The following is an 18,748-nucleotide window of genomic DNA, read 5'->3' as shown; positions in this document are numbered from 1 at the left end:
CCAAGTCTCCAGAGGGGTCGACGCTCTCCAAGTCTCCAGAGGGGTCGGCGCCCTCCAAGTCTCCAGAGGGGTCGGCGCCCTCCAAGTCTCCAGAGGGGTCGGCGCCCTACAAGTCTCCAGAGGGGTCGGCGCCCTCCAAGTCTCCAGAGGGGTCGGCGCCCTCCAAGTCTCCAGAGGGGTCGGCGCCCTACAAGTCTCCAGAGGGGTCGGCGCCCTCCAAGTCTCCAGAGGGGTCGGCGCCCTCCAAGTCTCCAGAGGGGTCGGCGCCCTCCAAGTCTCCAGAGGGGTCAGCGCCCTCCAAGTCTCCAGAGGGGTCTGCGCTCACCAAGTCACCAGGGGAGCCGGCGCTCTCCACTACCACGGAGGATTCGCCTCCATGGTCCTCCATGTCGGCTGCTACAGCTCCCCAGGACTCTATGGCGCATGCTGCGTCTCCTCAGGACTCTATGACGCATGCTGCGTCTCCCCAGGACTATATGACGCATGCTGCTCCTCCAAGGTCTCTTCGCCGCCAGACGCGGCCTCCTCGTCGTCTACGCCGCCTGACGCGGCCTCCTCCTCATCTACGCCGCTTGACACGGCCTCCTCGTCGTCTACGCCACCTGACGCGGCCTCCTCTGTCTCCTCGCCGCCTGACGCGGCCTCCTCGGTCTCTTCGCCGCCTGACGTGGACTCCAAGGCCTCTTCGCCGCCAGCTGTGGACTCCAAGGCCTCTTCGCCACCAGACGCGGCCTCCTCGTCCTCTTCGCCGCCAGACACGGCCTCCTCGTCCTCATCGCCGCCGCCTCCAAGTCGTCATCGCCGCCTGCCGCCGCCTCCAAGTCGTCATCGCCGCCTGCCGCCGCCTCCAAGTCGTCATCGCCGCCTGCCGCGGCCTCCAAATCGTCATCGCCGCCTGCCGCGGCCTCCAAGTCGTCATCGCCGCCTGCCGCGGCCTCCAAGGTCCTACGTGTTGGACGGCCTCCCGGCCGCCCTCCTGAACGTGGGTCCCGTGATGGACGGCCTCCCGGCCGCCCTCCTGAACGTGGGTCCCGTGATGGACGGCCTCCCGGCCGCCCTCCTGAATGTGGGTCCCGTGATGGACGGCCTCCCGACCGCCCTCCTGAACAATGACTCCAGGGACGGTCTCTTGACCGTTATGATCTTTTGTGTTTTTCCTGCTTGTGTTTTTCCTTAGTTCTTTCAGGTCCTTGTGTTCTTCCTTGTGTTTCCTCTGGCCCTCCACCCTTGCAGTGCCGCCCTCCACTTGCACAAGTCCTTTAGGAGGGGTTTTTTTTGGGGACACCTGGAGGCGTCCTTGAGGGGGGGGGGGGTACTGTAAGGATGATACCATTTGCTGGCTCTGTTTGTGTCTGTGTTTCCCTAGTGTTTCCTCTTCAGTTTAATTGGTGCCACCCTTGTCTCGTCACAGCTGTTTGTAATCATGTCTCGTCTTGTCCATGTATTTAAGCCATCTGTTCTGTTTTGTTCCTCGTCGGGTCGTATTCGTTGGGTCTCTGTGTTCTCCTGTGTTCTCCTGTGTTCTCCTGCGTTCTCCTGCATCTCCCCTGAGCTCTCCTGAGTCCTCCCTGAGTTTCCCTCTGAGCCTTCCGTTTACATGTAAGTTTTGCTGCCACGTCAGCTGTTATTTTGTTCTTTATTCACTATTAAAATACTTATTTTTGTAATCTGCCGAGTTGAGTCCTGTCTGCACTACTGGGTTCGTTCCTGTCCACCAAATCCTGACAACTAGACTTTTAAGCAACATAAAATTAAACAAACAAACAAATAAATAAATAAATAAACGAGAACGCATTCTAACAAGATTAACAGGTCCTCTGGATGGATTCTTCTACTAGAAAGCATTGTTTCCTCAAATGATCAGGGTGGCAGCTTATAATGGTGGTGGCCTCTTGTATTTTTTTTTTTTAACCCAGTTTTTGATAATCTTTTTTCACCTATATCAGATGTTTTTTTTATTTTATTTAAACCTTTATTTTACCAGGAAGATTTCCAGTGAGATTATTAATCTCTTTTACAAGGATGTCCTGGACAAGATGCAAATACAGCAACACAGTCTTAAAACAATGTGTGCAACATACGGCCTGGAGGCCAAAAGTGGCCCTTGAACAATCTCTCTTCGCATCCCATTATCCTTAATTCATTCAAGCTAATTCATTCAACCTTTATTTATACAGGTTAGTCTCATTGGGCCTCGAGGACTCATTTAAAAGAGAGACCTGTTTTAAACAAAGAACACAGATGAGCTACAGACAACAATAGACAATCATATAAAAGCGTATAAAATGAAAAGTAAATAAATGATGTAAAACCGAAACAAAAACAGACCTAGGTGAGAGGTCCTGAGTGCAAGAAGTAATTTAAAAATGTTTGTGGCTTTCTTGAGGCAGTGGGAGCTGTTCAGTTTTTTTAAAACAGTTGGAAATGTCATTTTTCAACATAAAATGATCTTAAGTTTCAAACTCTGACCTGAAAGGCAGCAAGTGCTCTGGACTGCAGGGCCTTTTAATGTTGCTCTTGTTAGTCTTGTCCAGACTGTAACTGAAAATAACCTCTAAATAATTTGATGAAAACTTGCATTTTATCAATGAAAGTCAAGAAAATCTAAATTAAGCATCTTGGACAAATCCATACAAATAAAAAATAAAAACCTTTGAGTTGAAAAAGGCTAAAACCATATTTTTAGTTGACTTGTTTTTTAAGTTTTAATTCTTTTTTTTTTTTTAATTTTCATATTTAAGCTAACAAAGATATTTTCATGAGATAGTTTACAGATACTAAAGCCATATTTGCACGGGATTAGTTTTATCACATGTAATAAATAAATTACTCCCCAATGTCTGTTTTTTATGTGGCACATTCGCACAAGATAACCAAAGCCTGAGATTTAGCTGAAATCTACAGACATTTTCCGGATATGATGTTAAGGTGCTGTGTAATGTGTAACATCCACTAGCATATTGCGTAACATCTGCTAACATCCGACTGTTACGGGTCAATAGGCTTTTGCTGGTTCGGGACACAAAAAGTTATTTATGCACTCCAATGCAGCCACCAATGCCAAAAGCAAATAAAAATGTGCCCAGGAAACAAACAAAAAAATCCTTAATTATGTATCAGATCCCGCCCATTTCTGTCCAAATCACACATAGGCCTATTTGCATTGGATTAGTATTATCACAGGACCTCGGAGTTCAGTAAAATATAGTAGGTGATTTGCGGTTGATTTTTTACGTTAAAAATTATGGACATGGCTGCACGGGATTAACAACACAGACAATCTCTGTCATTTTTACAAAAAGCATGTGGTCCCTAAAACTAATTCCAGGTGAATAGGGCTTAATTCTTACATTCTAAAGATTATTGGGGAGACATTTTTTATCAAACATGCTAACTATGCTAAAACAAGAAAAAGCTTGAAAAAGTCACCCAAGACATCAGTTTTAAAGAAAACTTATTTTCTAATTCTCTATGAGGTCCTTTGATTGCTTTCAATAACTTTATTTGTCCCTCTGCTAAATGATGTTTCCCACCCCTGACCTAGATATAGCCACACACTAAAATGGAAGTTGGTAACTAGTTATTTTTCAAGTTTTCAATCTTACAAGATGGAGGACAGACAGGAGACGATATACAATCACATCCTCACTTTTATGCATGTTCAGAACCCTTGTGACCCTGTTACAGTTTATTAGGTGTAGTTGGGAGCACAATACCTTCATAATAAATGTCTGAAGATTTCACCAAGACCCTGAAAATACCATCCACAATCCAGCTGGCCACCATCCAATTCAAAGAGGGCCTTGTCTCAAAATAAAGTATAAAGTACTGGATCACAGTGTTTTGTTTTGGCTTACAGAAAAAGCACAATTAATTTTATGGTAGGTAAGTCAGAAGGTGAAAAGTTTTCCAAAATAAAAACAAAAAATGTGTTGAAATGTATTCATTGTACAGCCCAAAAATTTAGAATATGATTCTTTACTACTCTTTGTATGTTTTGTCCTTTGTTTTGCTGTGCATCATTCAGCAAGCTTAACACTTTTTCTTTGCTTCATAAGTTATTTTTCCACGCAAAACAATGGTAAATGTGCCATTAACTGCATTGACTGCATTGTAAACGAAAATAAGGGATCATATTCATTTCCGTTGTAAGAGAAAAGAGCTGGAATAACAAAACATTATTTACTGTTTAAACACAAACGTCTGTGACTGCCATAAAGACAAATACAGGGTACTGACACTGGGGACATACAAAGAGACAGAAATATGAAATGAGCTTGTTAAGTAACTCAGAGTTTCAGATAGAAATACAGTAACTATCCAGAGATTTGGAGTGCTGCGTAATGTCCTAATTGGGTCTCTGGAGGACTGAGCCATACCTGACCTGTACTGGGGGGAAAAAGGCGCCAGATCTTAACGAGATAATGATCGTCTCAGTAGTTCAGATGTATCTTCCAAAGTGGATGTATCATTAAAAAAATAGGGAAGGCTTTAAATGACATTTTTCATAAGCACTGTTGTGCTCAGGCATTTTCAGGGCTATTAATGCAAAAAGCTCAAGCTCAGTAATTAAATCTAAAAATATCAAGCCGTGATTGATGAGCACTCAGCTTATGAGCATGTAGAGTTAATGTAAATGCAGCTCTGAGTGTTTTATGGGCTGGCAGGTGAAAACAGCCCATTTTCGATCATCTGTTATCACAGAAGTTTTCAGATGCCTAATGAATACCAAGACACATAGATGTGTCACATTTAAGGGAAGCTGTCCAAATGCAACATGCATTGTAGTTATTAGACTTCTGACGACAGATTACTTGAATCACCACAGCTGCTGGGAGTTCGTGTTTCTCCCTCCTGGTAAGAAAGTGAGGTATTGATTGAGTAAAAGAAGGGAGAGGGGGGGGAAAATGGTTTAGGAGTGACAGCATCTGAGAATGACAGCGATAAGACTCGGAGAGACACAATTGCCATCCCCAACAACACAATCACGAGCAATCACAGCCTCAGTTGCTACCTACAGATTGAAAAAGGTCTTGATGGAAGACTATCATTGAAGATAAGAAGAAAAGATTGGGCGGAGTGGACTCACTGAGGCTGCTACAAGGGAAGGAGGGAGTCCCCTTTTTTTGGGGTGGGGGGTGTTGAATACAGTAATGCCTTCTTACTTTGTGGTTTGACTTTTGCAGACTCATTCTTGGCGGTTTTTCAAAGTAAGTTTATACAAGAAAAAAATTGTGCACGACACATGATTGTCAACTTTAATATTACTCACGTGATTGGGACAGTATGGGATACTGTACAGTAAAAAGTGTATGAAAAATAAAATACTTTGGACAAGCTCCGCCATTTTTTAGTTTTCTCTCAATAAGCCTACACTGTATCCCCACTTGTAACGACTACATTTCCCAGAAGCCAACAGTGCCCGACCTAGAAGCCCTGTTGTATTCTCCTGAAATACTAGAGGGGAAGTTTGATCTGATCGGAAAAATGCTGGTTCTTATTCATACACTGACGTTGGCACCCAGCGGATGCAGAGAGCCGGACGGAACCTACCGGGAACCAGAACAGAACCAGAGCAGAACCAGACCTCCAGACTCATCAATGAATCTGAGAGTTCTTAGCCAGTCCACGAGGACTTGCGAGCGTGGAGGCACCGCCGTAGGTCCAGCGTTCTCTCTGGAGTCCACTGGGACTTCCCCATCCAGATTTGGACTCAATCTGACAACCGTCTGGTCCCGTTCTGGCCATCCGAAGGTCTGAGTCACTCCAAAATGTGTTTCGGTGCTGAAGAGGTGCACAGAACCAGAGCAGAACCAGACTTCCAGACTCATTGGTGAATCTGAGAGCTAGCCAGCCCACAAGGACTTCTTGGCAGTGACGTGCCGCCTGTAGGTCTGGCATTCTCTCTGGAGCCCACCGCCACTACCCCAAGCCAAAACCAAAACCTGCAGGGTAGGTCTGCCAAAACGGAACCAAGTCAGACCAGAACTGAGCAGAACCAAGCTGCTGCTGTTCTGCAGAGCGAGAAAAATTTAGTAGCTACATATATGTATGTTGTTAAAATTATGTAGGTTTAAGAGTTTAGAACATTGCAAGAGCGTGGGAAGGGTTTATAAAGCCTTAATATATATATAAATAGTAAAATAGATATAATGTTCCTACTTCACATATTTTCAGTTATTGCGGGGGGGGTCCGGAACATAACCTCCGCAATAAACGAGGAACTACTGTATGCACAAAGAGTGAACAAACACAGAAAGGTGCTCATCTGGTTGGGCAAAACAGACAGATGGCAACAGTGAAGCATGAACAGTCAAATTCACATAAACGCAGAGATGAGAGATCTTGGAGAAACGTTAATCTGGAGGCCATTAGTTGTAAAGCCATGGCCTGAGGACATGCTGTAGAACAGAGCTGGCTTTCTTTAGGGGTTGCAATGCTATATATTATACTCCGCTGTTGCACTTTTGAAGTTATCAGTTATCACTAAAAGGTGTTCTACGTCACAATAAAAGGAAAGAGAAACTAACAGATCAAAATACAAAGCAAAGCCTGACCCCAACTAAGATCTCATCAATAACTACACCTACCTATTAGATTTTCCTCTGCTTTGAATAAAGATCAGTTAAGCATTAAACTGTGACTCCGTCTAATGGTATTGCTTTATCTGTGGGTTTTATGAGCTATAATGTTGCCTGGAGGTGACAGCTCTGCCCTGCATCATCTGTGCGGGGATGTTAATGAATGTTCATTTAACAAGTGTCTTTAGGAACATGTTAACATACGAGTCCTTGAAATGCAATACAGTACTTACCTCTATGGCCTCCTTTGAATTATTATAAAGCAGAAGAGAGGGAAGAAAAATCCTCCAGTGTGTGTTAGAGGGAAGTCGTCATGAAAGTCCTTTTAGAAAATGAATTACTGCCTCAACTGCTGACAAGAAAAATCCGTCGCACCAGTGAGAAAATATAATTAACAGTCACTGGAAGATTTAAAAAGTCTGAGACCCCCATATTGATTTTTGTGTTTGATTTACTGCATGCAAAATAACCTGTTCTCACCTTAGGACAAAGGAAATTTCTCAAAATCTGGTTCAGTAAATTATGACGTTGGAGGCAAGGTGAGCAAATGTATTGAATGTGCTTGTTGGAAGAACTTACGGGATCTGTTGACAGGTTTAACCAAACACTTGGACAAAATAACAATTCTAGAAAAAGCCAGAGAAAACGCAGAAACCAACTTTAGACAATGGATCACGCGGCAGGATTTCATTGGTGTTTTACTTGTAAACATTTGAACGGCTGTTCAGAGCTGGCTGACCGAGGTGACATTTACCAGATTGGGAAATATCAGGGGAAGATATCTCCCTCCAGGTTTGAACTGTGTGCAAACTTTTTTTTTTTTTTGGCAAACCTCCTCAACAGCCAGAAGAGAAGTCAGAATGGGTTGTAAACTCAGAAGTGCACTTTGATTCGTTGCGCAGGACTGGAAATCTACATTACCTCCACTTAAATCTGAACTTCATTCTGAACTGCAGAGGCTGTTATTTTAAACATAGTCCCACGGTAACTCAACAGACAAATGGAGCTAAGCGTGTGAGGTGTAAGTTCAGCCGGACAGCTAGAAAGCACTGCAGTGCTAATATAAAGCACATACGCTGTCAATACACTGCCTACTCTTTAGATTTGCTAAGGGACTGAATTTTTATGGGAGTGCAAAGGGTGAGAGACGAGCAAGGGTTTATATTTTCTTGTTGCTAGGAGTGGTTTTTGAGCTTATTTATCCTTTTTGTAAACACATTTGTTCTTTGTTTTTCTTTTTTTATAGCTAGATTATTGTAAAATATGTTGAAAAATGTTTATTGGATAACTCCCTATGAAAACTAATATGATAGATTTTAACACTTTGTCACATCAACATTTAGCGTCATTTGTTTTTTTGTCATGTATTTTCCTGATTATAATTACTAATGTGTGTGAGTGATGCTGCTGATGCTAGGTTTTTATTTGCTCAAGGTCGCTGCTGGTTAAGATTCAGTCTGTAGTGCTCATGCTGATCAGTGCTCTAATATTGATTTCTCACCTTTTTTTTCTTTACATGGCTAAAGATGCTCCCAAAATAAGTAAAGCTCATATTGTTTTTGAGACTGCTTCCCATTTCTTTGCAATCATTAAGTCTTTCAGCACATGATCAAAGTTTAATGGTGATGACATGAGGACAACGTAAGATGGATAAGAGAAAAAGCTAAAAACAAAATCAATACTGTTTTGTTTTTTGTCCAAAGTATTATTGGACATGCACAAAGTTGGTCGCTATCACAAGAATTCTTTAAATTTTGTTCACGGCTACATAGCCTATTTTTTAATATAAAAATCTTCATTTCGCAAAGCCTTTGTAAAGGTTGTATATTTTTAAGAGGTACAAACACCTCAGAAAAGTTCGTTTTGCAAAAACACTATATTAGTGTGGCTAAATCCTACGAAAAATGCTTATCAGCTGTGGTTCTTGCCTATAATATTACAAAAATGTATCAACCTTCCCAGGCTATCTAAGCTTCTAGACACACATTAAGAACTTCTAACAATGCATAAAGTTTTTCAGGATTTTTTATTTTTATTTAGCCATGTCCATCTTGTTTTTGTCTTTCTTCCAGTTAACAAAAACTACTGACATGAATAAAACCAGTTCATTCAACTATAACACTACAGCCTATTAGATTAAGATAGTTTTCTCTGACCCAGTGGTGATTTTAGCCTCTTTTTCCCTAAATTTGAACTAAGCACTCTTGAAATATTAAGAAACCATAATTCAGATTTAATAAGCAAGCTCAGTTCTCAAACTTTAGATTCAAGAAAATATCGAATAAATTTGGAATAAAAATGGAATAAATGAAGACACTTAAATGTGCCCGTGAAATCTATGATTTTTGTTGTTGCACAAATCAGATCCTTAACGCCCTCTGTCAATCACTACAGCAGGCTTGTCATCGACTGACCAATCGGCGACCTCAGTTTATCCCGAAGTGAAACCCCTCTCACCGGCAAGAGCTGCACCCCTCTGACGACATTGTCGGGGTTTGCATTATGAACGCTTAGCGATAAGAGGGATTTCATGAATAATCATCAGTAAAAAAATGGTTAAACTTTGTCAGTGGAGAACATAATTCAGACAGCATTGTCCTGAGCATTTAGAAAGTGGAATACAGTTTATTCCATTATAAAACCTAAATGAAGTTTGGAAAAATTTAGTTTTTTTATTTTATTTATCATGTCCTGGATGACTGAGAAACTTCACCAGTGTAGTTTGTAGTAGGCAGTATTCGACCGGGGGTAGGGTTGAGCTGTCATTTCTAACCCGGGCCCAAAGCACGGCCCAATCCGACCCAAATTCAGGGCAGGCCGAGCCATGATAATGTGCTGGATGGGTGGGCCGTGTCGGACTTTTGATTGCATCAGTGGATCAGCCGCGATCCATTTATATGGCAACATGGCTTGCTATACCTTCACCAGCCGCACATGGCCATTTCATCACGAGCTGACTGACCTTGAAAGAGGTAAAATAAAGTTTAGTTAATCTTCAGATGGGACTATACTGCCAGAAAGCGATCCATCGCCCAAATGGACATTCATTCAGCCGCTGCACTCAGCAGACATACTTGGCCGACAACCCAAGCAGGTGAGATTACAAAGAGACATGTCAGAGTGGTCTTAATGCAGAATGCAGAATTCAGGCAGAAGCAGGGATTTAATGCACTTTGATGGCCATGAAAGGACAAACACCCCCTCAGCTCTGATCTTCTGCCCCTTTTATTCAGCTGCATGTCCGCCGACCATTAATAACTAATTAAGCAGTCAAAGCTTAATTAAAACTGTTGGGGTGGGGGTGGGGTGGGTAGTTGGACCTGTAATTACTGTTAATTTGTTGGATCGGTTGGGGTTCGTAAATGATGGCTGCGGGTTGGGGCCAGGTCAGATTGGATTTTTTTGGGCCCAAATGTAACTCTAGGTTGGGGTGGTGGTGTTGGGATGCATGAGAGAAGTGGCACATGCTCTATTCAGGCTACTTCTCGTAGCCTGACCAACAGCTCTCCTTGTTGCTTTCGTGTTGTGCCAAGCTCTCTAAAGTAGTTATTGAATCAAGTGTTGCTTATGTAGGTAAACATAGATGCTTAACAACCCATTAAAATACACCAGAATTCTGGAAATTACATTTACTTTATTCAAAATCTTCTGGGGGAGAACCCCCAGATCCCCACAACAGTGTATCCCCTCTGCATTACAAATGCTTCTGACACCAATGGCTACCGTGTTGTTCAAGCCAAGAGCCATTGTCATCACTGGGGGCTGAGCACCCCTAAAGGTCAGATTCTAGAATTGCCCCTGCTCTGACCTCTGCTCCACAGCTACATGACAAACACACAGTTCTAACATGGACTTCCATTTCTCACATTGTCATATAGCTCTTACCCAGAAGTGTGATGATGCAGCCCAATGTAGCCAGGAGGGCACCAGTGCTCAGACCAGTCGCCGTGTAGGCCACCGCTCCACATGAAAAGGCCTCGCCGTTGGAGTCGCACTCACACACACGCACTGACAGTGTGTTTGTGCTGCTGAGGGAAGGACTTCCACTGTCCGTAATCAACACAGGCAGTTGATACACCGCCTGCTCGCGTCTCCTGAAGCCGCCTCTCTTTGTCAGTATGGATGCTGTGTTGTCTGCAAAGGCAGATATGTCATATTATATTAATCAAACAGTCATAGCCAGCAGCAAGCTTTGCTTTGTAATAAAACATTTGCTTTGGTTTTACATTGTAAAAAGTCTTTGCAGTATTTAAAAAAAAATAATGCTCATAAATTAATAAACTTTATTATAAACTACATGGTGGTGTTTCTCCCTGGTCCTGGCCACCTGTTGACTAATAACAGCTTAGCTTTGACAATATAAAAACAACAAAACTTTTATATGAAAGAAAGCTAAAAATATTCATCTGTATTGATATATTAAAATGTGTTTCTCATTCTATGCAGGCATTAATAAATGTAGATTTGCCTAAAAAAAAAATTTAATGTCCATGGGGGTTCTTAGATTGGGTTCAGAAGTTAAAAGAAGAGAGAGATTAATATATAAAGGGAATTTATTATATTTGTTCCCTTAAAATTGATAAATGAATCACTGTTAAATAGGTTGGATAGGAACACCCAAGTTCATGCTCATCATGTTCATCCAGGTATAAAATCCAACAATGTTCAGTCAGGTCATCTGGATGGTTTCTATTATTTTATTTATTTATTTTTTGCTGAGACCTTTCATCCTTCGTCCAAATGACTTATTCGATCTAAGGAGCCACCAACAAACAAGACTGATTCTCACAAACAGCATACTCCATAGCGAAAAAAAAAAACTGTTTGCTGGTGCTAAGATGGCCTCTGTGGCCCGTCCTCTCCCTTGTCAACTCCTCTGAGACAGTCATGCCAAAGTGGTTCCAAGCACCATAATTCATGCTCAGTAATCCAGGTGTAAAATCCAACAATGTTCAGTCAGGCCATCAGGACGGTTTCTTCAGTCAAGTCATCTGGACGGTTTCAGACAGGAATGACTGTCACAGAAGAGTTGACGGGGGAGAGAGCGGGCCCCGGAGGCCATCTTAGCACAAGCAAACTTTTTTGGGGGTGGGGGGGGGGGGGGGGGGGGGGTCGGGGGGGTGTTCTACTATGGAGTATGCTGTTTGTGGGAATCGGTTTTGTTTGTTGGTGGCTCCTCAGATCAAAGAAGTCCTTTGGATGAAGGATGAAAGGTCTCAGCAAAAAAAAAAAAAAAAAAAGAAAGAAAGAAACAGTCCAGATAACCTAACTGAACATTGTTGGGTTGGACGTTTTACTTGTTAAAACAAAATTAAACATTAAATACATTTTTAGGTGAAGGAGACATAGAAATGAAAATAAGTTAAGAACAAAAGTCTTATATTATTAAGTGATTGTTCAACGTGGTGTTCAACACCGCTGCTGCTTCAATCTACACTTATATTCAATATCATTTATAAAGTTTTGGAAACAGACTGCAGCACTTGTCTTACTTTCAGGAATACAGATGTTTGTGTGGTCAGACTTTAGGCATCCCGCTTTAGTTTGCTGTCACTGTTTACTGTTAAAAGTCCACCACACTGAATGAGGATAATTACCAAGAAAGAGATTTTTTTCTCCTTTAAACTGAAAAAATATTACTGCTGTGAGATGTTTTCATTACTTAATCCTGTCATACCTGAAACCTAAATGAGCCCTACAAAGAGTAGATAAACTACATTCCAAAAATGTCATCTTTGACAGGAAAAAACTTGTGGTAAGATTATTCAGATTAGTTAGTTTAATCCTCTTGAGCCCTTCATGTGCCATGATTTTAAGTGATGCTACTTAGTAAATTGTGTTTTTCTTAACCAAATTGGACCAAATTGTACGAAAATCAAGTTTTGTTCAAATTCTGGGTGTAAAGTTAAGCAATCTTTTTTTTTTCAATTTTTTTTTCCAGTATACTGTGCCTGTTTTGGTCTCCAAACACTGTAAGGTGTACTAATACAGTTTTTTTTTTTAATATAATCATAATATCAATGGTTTAGTGCCCAAATACTTTCTTATAAAGCAATGTCAATGTTCAACCTTTCCAGAATATTTTTCACAATCCTACATCTAGCTCACAGAGGTGTGACTGTTGGCAACCAATTGTAACTTAGAGAACGCTCAGAAAGTTTCTCTCCATATACCGAAAATTGTTACCGTTGTCTGAAACCCACCTCAAACCCTTTTCAATTTAATAAAATTAAGTCAGACCCGCTGGACGTTTTTTTTTTTGTGTGTGTGTGTTAAAAAAAAAACTATGTTCAGTCAGGTCATCTGGATGGTTTCTTTTTTTGTGTTGAGACGTTTCGTCCTTCATCCAAAGGACTTCCTCAATATGAGAAGCCACCAAAAAAAGAAAAAAAAGAAAAACTGATTCCCACAAACAGCACATTCCATAAATTCAAAAAACGTTCAATACAAAAACAACTGGACTTTATTTGTAAAACATTTTGGTCCTCAAAAAAGTGTCCCTTATCTTTGAGGTGGAGGTGAAAAGCTGAATCTTGTCCAGAGGAGGTGGCTCTCCTGTGTTGAGTCATGTGTCTGTGAAGAGGCTGTTTAGTTTCTCCAATGTAGAGGTCTGAACAGTCCTCGCTGCATTGGACCGCATACACTACAACACTCTGTTTGTGTATGGGTGTTGTCTAACTGACAAAATGTGCACATTTTGGACCGAGAACACAGATGGTTTGAGAGGGGGGTGAAGGAAGCAATTCATGTAAACAGGGAAAAAAACATCCCTTAACAGAGGAGGAGGCCTCAGATTTCCACTTTCAAAAACCTATAATGCAACTTCAAGACAGATTCCCAGCCAGTTTTCACACTTGATGGGAACAGAGGGGTCTCACCTGTGAATTAGAGTAACAAAGACCTTAAGAAACCCCTACTGTTAAGGTGTTGAGGTGTGACATGTCAAATCTACATATGTGTGTGTGTCTTATCTCACTCAGCCTTATAACCTGAATCTCTCACTCACTGCTCATTGAATTGAGAAAGCTCCTCGGATGAGGAGCGAAACGTCTTCTGTTACAAATAAAGTCCAGTTGTTTTTGTATTGAACGTTTTTTGAATTTATCATGTCCTGGATGACTGAGAATCTTCACCAGCATAGCACATCCCATAGTGGAAAAGCACAGTTTGCTGGAGCTAAAATGGCCTCTGGGGCCATTTTATACCTGGATTATTGAGCAAGAACTTTGATGTTTGTGTTGAAACATTTCGTCTTTCATCCAAAAGACTTCATCAGTCCGAGGAGCCACAACAAACTCAGTCCCACAAGCAACACACTCACATAGTGGGTCAACTGGTTTGATGGTGATAAGATGGTTTCTGGAATCTGCCCTCTCTCATGTTGACTCCTCTGAGGCAGCCATAGCCAAAGTGGTTTAAAACATAAAAGTTCATGCTCAATAATCCATGGCTATGGCTGCCTTAGAGGAGTCGGATGGAGAACTTTACTAATTGGCTTTTATGTATGTGAATGTTTCTGTAAAGTGCCCTGAGACAAATTTGTTGTGATGTGGCACAATATAAATAAACTGAATTGAATTGAATTGGAGAGGGTGGAGACTCCAGAGGCCATCTCATCACCATCAAACTGGTTGACCCACTATGTGAGTGTGCTACTTATGGGAGTTTGTGGCTCCTCAGACTGATGAAGTCTTTTGGATGAAGGACGAACTGTTTCATCACAATTAAACTGTCCAGATGACCTGACTTAACTTTTGTTGGATTTTTACCTGGATTATAGAGCATGAACTTTGACCTTTTCAATTTAGTTTCCACGTGTCACGTTAGATTTGTGCTTTATTGTGATTTTATTTAGTCCTTGTTGTTTACTTTAGTATACTTTTCATGGTTTCCTTTGGGTTCAGTTTTGTTTTCTTTTTCTGTTGAGGTCTTTTGTGTTTTTGTATTTCGGTGTCGGGGTTTTCTTTCAGTATTCTGGTTTAGGTCTTGTCTAATTTGGAAGTGTTTCTTGTGCCGTCATCTTTTCACCCTCAGTAAACCTCCTCAACATCCTCCCAGTCACCCTGCCACCCTCACTTGTCTCCAATCAACATTCATCCCAGGTGTTCCCACTTTCAGTCCCACTCAGTTTGTATTTATATGGTTCTTTGTCTCAACCTCACCAGCAGCTCATTATCCCGAGTACGTGTCAGATGTCTCGGTCCTCCTCATGCTCCCCCATGACTCCCTGTGATTTTTTTTTTCCCCTCCTGTGTTTTTGTGTGTTGCCGCCTTGTCAGCTTTTTGTTTTTGTTCATTTAATGTCATTTTTTGTTTTACTCAAGAGCCTTGTGTCTACCTGCATCTGGGTCCAAACCTTACCGACCATGACAAGTCAGCCCCGTTAGACAATAATGAGAGTGGTTGGCAAACAAATAACTGATATGAGACATAAAAAGAGACTAAATTGAGACATAATGAGGACACTCTATGACTAAAATGCAACAATAAATAGTTGCATATGATTAGCTGGAAATGCTGCATGAACATTTCAGTTTATTTAGTGCTATGTGCTGTCATCATTGTATGTTTCCAAACAGTGATGAAACTGGTTCTCTGCATTTAACCCATCACACCTGATATGCACCCAGGTGGAGTGGTTGGTAACTATGCGGGTGCCTGGGGAGCGATTGGGGATTTGGTGTCTTGCTCAGGGGCACCATGACATGCGGTAATGGCGGGGAGTCAAGCTGCGACTTTCTGGTCCCCAGTTGGCTGCCCTACCTCTACCCCATCTCAGCCGCATCATATTAGTCATTCTGTCCATTCACAAAGATGCAACAAGTACCATTTTCCTGTGAACACAAGTGAGCATTTGCTCATTTCTTTGCAATTTTTTGTCTCCAATTGGTCACAACCATCAGAGCTCATTGAGGCCTAACCTCACCCATATTGCAACTACCGTACATTTTTAGCTCTAGAGACCTGGGTCAAACCTAGAACTGCTGCTATTAGTTATTTGTAGTTGAAATACAGAATATGAATCCAATGACAGGACTAGCATTATTCACAGATTAAAAAAAAAAAAGAAATCTGACACATGAAAAGCATGCTTAAACCCATCGTGCTACAATTCATTTAATCTCAAAAGGACCAAAGCAATGCACAATTCAACTCAAGCTAATGAGAAAACCATTAAATCTGATCAAAACTGCAACAAGACTGGCTGAAAGAATCTGATAGACATGAACTGCAATCATGAGTTGTCAATTGACAAGCCCTTGTTGTTATAAATGGTAAATGGACTGTACTTACAGTATATAGCACTTTATCAAGACACTCAAAGCACTTTACACTACAATCTGTGTTCTCATTTACCCATTCATACATCATTCTACTAGATCTCCTCAAAGCTAATTGAACAAATCATTCTAAAGATACTAATCAATGATTTTAGATCACATTCATACACCAATGGGACACACATCAGAGGCAATGAGGGGTTCAGCGTCTTGCCCGGGGACACGTCAGCATGTGACTGCTGGTGGATTCGAACACCCAAGTCTTGCATTGGAGGATGACGGCTCTAACCATTCACCCACAGCCGCCACCAATGTGGTGGATATAAACCTCAAATACTCATGAAAATGCATAATTGTTTGTTTTATCTCCTGTAAAGTAATCAAAGCCTGTGTGACTACGTGGGCAATATGCAGCTTGAAGATTGGAATTTTCTAAACATTTACTACTTAAACTGCAATAATTAACAGAATTGTTTTATTAAACTCAAACATGTTATTACCTCAAAGTAAATATCACTGAAGAAGTAGGAAAATTGACCCAAAGAAGAAAAAAAAAAAATCCCCACTACTGGACAGTTTCATTTCCTCAAGACCAAAATACTGTATGCAGTGTAAACACTACCTGCCTTCAGCAAGCTATCAAAAGCTCTACAATCAGAGTTATTGCCGATAGGCTGGGAGGTTAGTCCAAACATCCAGTTTACCGAGTACTGTGAGTGCACTCACATCGACTACGCAGGTAAAAACCTGGCTACTGTTGCACCTTGAGAAAGGTAACATGACAGCCTCCACCAATCTCCCACACACACATGGGCAACACAACACAGGGCATCACCTCAGAGAGTCTATCAGCTCTGCACAGGTTTCTTTTTTTTTTTCAAAGCAGTGGGGATTTGTGGTGGCGCGTAATGAAGTCAAGCAGGAGTCTTTAAAGCTCTATAGAAAATGAAATTTAAGTTTGCCGCCCACTTTTTGTGTGGAGGTGGTTAAGAGATTATGACAGCACAAAAGCAGTTTTCAACTTGTGGGTTAGGGTGCAGTTATTTTGGGGACTAGAACACAAATGTCATAAACTATATTGTATCTCAAAGTGGGCTGTTTCAGAATGGCTGCAGGAAAATGTACAGAGGGGTAAGTTGTGAATCGGAAAGTGGATTGTGAGCTGATATGGAGAAGTCAAATGAGCAATGGGCAAAGAGTTGATTGACAGATCCAAAGAAAGTCAGCAGCAAACAAACTGTACCTATCTTATCCAACACATTTGACAGTTTCTGAAATATTCTGTCAACTTCTTTCAAGGGCAGATTTGATTTTACTGCAGAAGGAAACAAGGCTGCTCTGACATTCAAAGCTTTTGACAAGTTGCATGCACTTCTTATAGATTTAAATTGTTTTATGAAACTTCCCTTTTAACTTGTTAACAGTGAGTTCTTTGTCAAGCAAAAATATACAAGTTACCAGCGTTTTTTAATTATTTTATACCAAACTATCCCGGGACACCTAAAGAGGAGTAAACTTAAGCACCGGTAAGCAGCTTTCCGATTTGGCCGTTCATCGGACCTGTGCTAAAACGACAGCTGAAGTAGCATTAGCAAAGCTCACTACAAGTGTCAAGATGCATCGTTCAAAGTCATAAAGATGGAAGGTAGCTTTAGAAAGTCTTGTCTAAAAACACACTTTAATTCCCTGACTTTTGAAACTGTGAGTTGATTTTAACTTGTCTGTTTACTCTAATGTTAGTCATTTAGTTCTTATTTTCACCTATTTGAATCTACACATTTCATCATGTATCCTTTTCTTGTTTTTGCTGTACAGCACTTTGGCTGGTCTTGTTGCTGTTTTAAGTGCTTTATAAATAAAATGGTAAACTTTACACTTTCCAGAATTTGTCATGGTAATTATACACGTCAATACTGTGGTACAAACTTTGCCGAATGAAAGGAATTTTAAGAGATTAACCTATAAGAGATTATATTAATCCAATAAAGTTAAGTCTGGTCCTCTGGACAGTTTCTGTTTGTGGACTTAACTTTGTTGGATGTTTTACCTGGATTATTGAGCATGAACTTTGATGTTTTGAATCAATTTGGCCATGGCTGCCTCAGATGAATCAACGGGGGAGAGGGAGGGCTCCAGAAACCAATTCATCACCTTCAAACTGGATGACCCACTACGTGAGTGTACTATGCACCTAGACAGGACAGGCAGCACTGTAAGAGTCATGTTCTTTGACTTTTCCAGTGCAGCTACAGCGTGCGCTCTCAGGACATTATTACCTGCAGTGTTCCCTCAGTGCAAACTGAACTAGGCAAAAGGGCCTTCTCCTACTCCGCTCCTGTTTCATGGAACATCTTACAAAAAGATCTGAAGCTCTCGACCTTGACCTCTCTAAGTGGCTTTAAGAATCTGTTGGACTCCTGGCAGGGACCAATGCAGACATGTTCCTGTTTTTAGTTTTCTACATTTGCCTTAGAATCTAGCTGTTTTTTGTTACTTTTCTTTTCTTTTTCCTTTTTTTTTTTCCTTTTTAGCCATCCTATTAGTTAAAAAAAAAGTATGACTTTTTATAACTGTTTATTTTTGTCGCTGTTGTCCATTGTTGTCATCATTCTTTGTTGAAACCAGGTCTCTCTTGTAAATGAGTCCTCGAGGCTCAATGGGATTTACCTGTCTAAATAAAGGTTGAATGAACAAGACCTGCTCTACTCTTCAGTAAACTCCTGTATATGCAGGTGAATGACTCGCTGGTCACCTGGATCGGAGAACACCTCACAAGTCGGCCACAGTATGTGAGGCTGCAGAACACCCCCTCGGACACCATACTGAGCAGCACAGGGGCTCCTCGGGAGGGTTCTCTCACCATTTCTGTTCACCCACTACACCTAG

The 18,748-nt window shown here is 41.4% G+C and overlaps 1 protein-coding gene across 2 annotated transcripts in view; it reads right to left on the bottom strand.

The window, feature by feature from the left end:
* cdh7a (cadherin 7a) overlaps positions 1–18,748 on the bottom strand; it is a 205,543-nt gene that overhangs the window by 11,978 nt on the left and 174,817 nt on the right. Inside the window, exons 10-11 of one of the 2 annotated variants that reach the window (XM_037694078.1) lie at positions 10,467–10,715; positions 6,731–6,814 (exon numbers count right to left, since the gene is read on the bottom strand). In XM_037694078.1, the coding sequence (XP_037550006.1) occupies positions 6,777–6,814; positions 10,467–10,715 (287 nt within the window). In that variant the 3' untranslated portion in view covers positions 6,731–6,776. Of the gene's footprint in view, positions 1–6,730; positions 6,815–10,466; positions 10,716–18,748 lie in introns of those variants that run through there. The other variant, XM_037694077.1, reaches the window with a different exon arrangement.

This window comes from Nematolebias whitei, chromosome 20 (assembly GCF_014905685.2).
Source record: "Nematolebias whitei isolate Nwh7 chromosome 20, NemWhi1, whole genome shotgun sequence".
Taxonomy (NCBI): domain Eukaryota; kingdom Metazoa; phylum Chordata; class Actinopteri; order Cyprinodontiformes; family Rivulidae; genus Nematolebias; species Nematolebias whitei.
The sequence above is the reverse complement of the archived record's forward strand: the minus strand, read 5'-3'. Positions and strand labels throughout refer to the sequence as shown.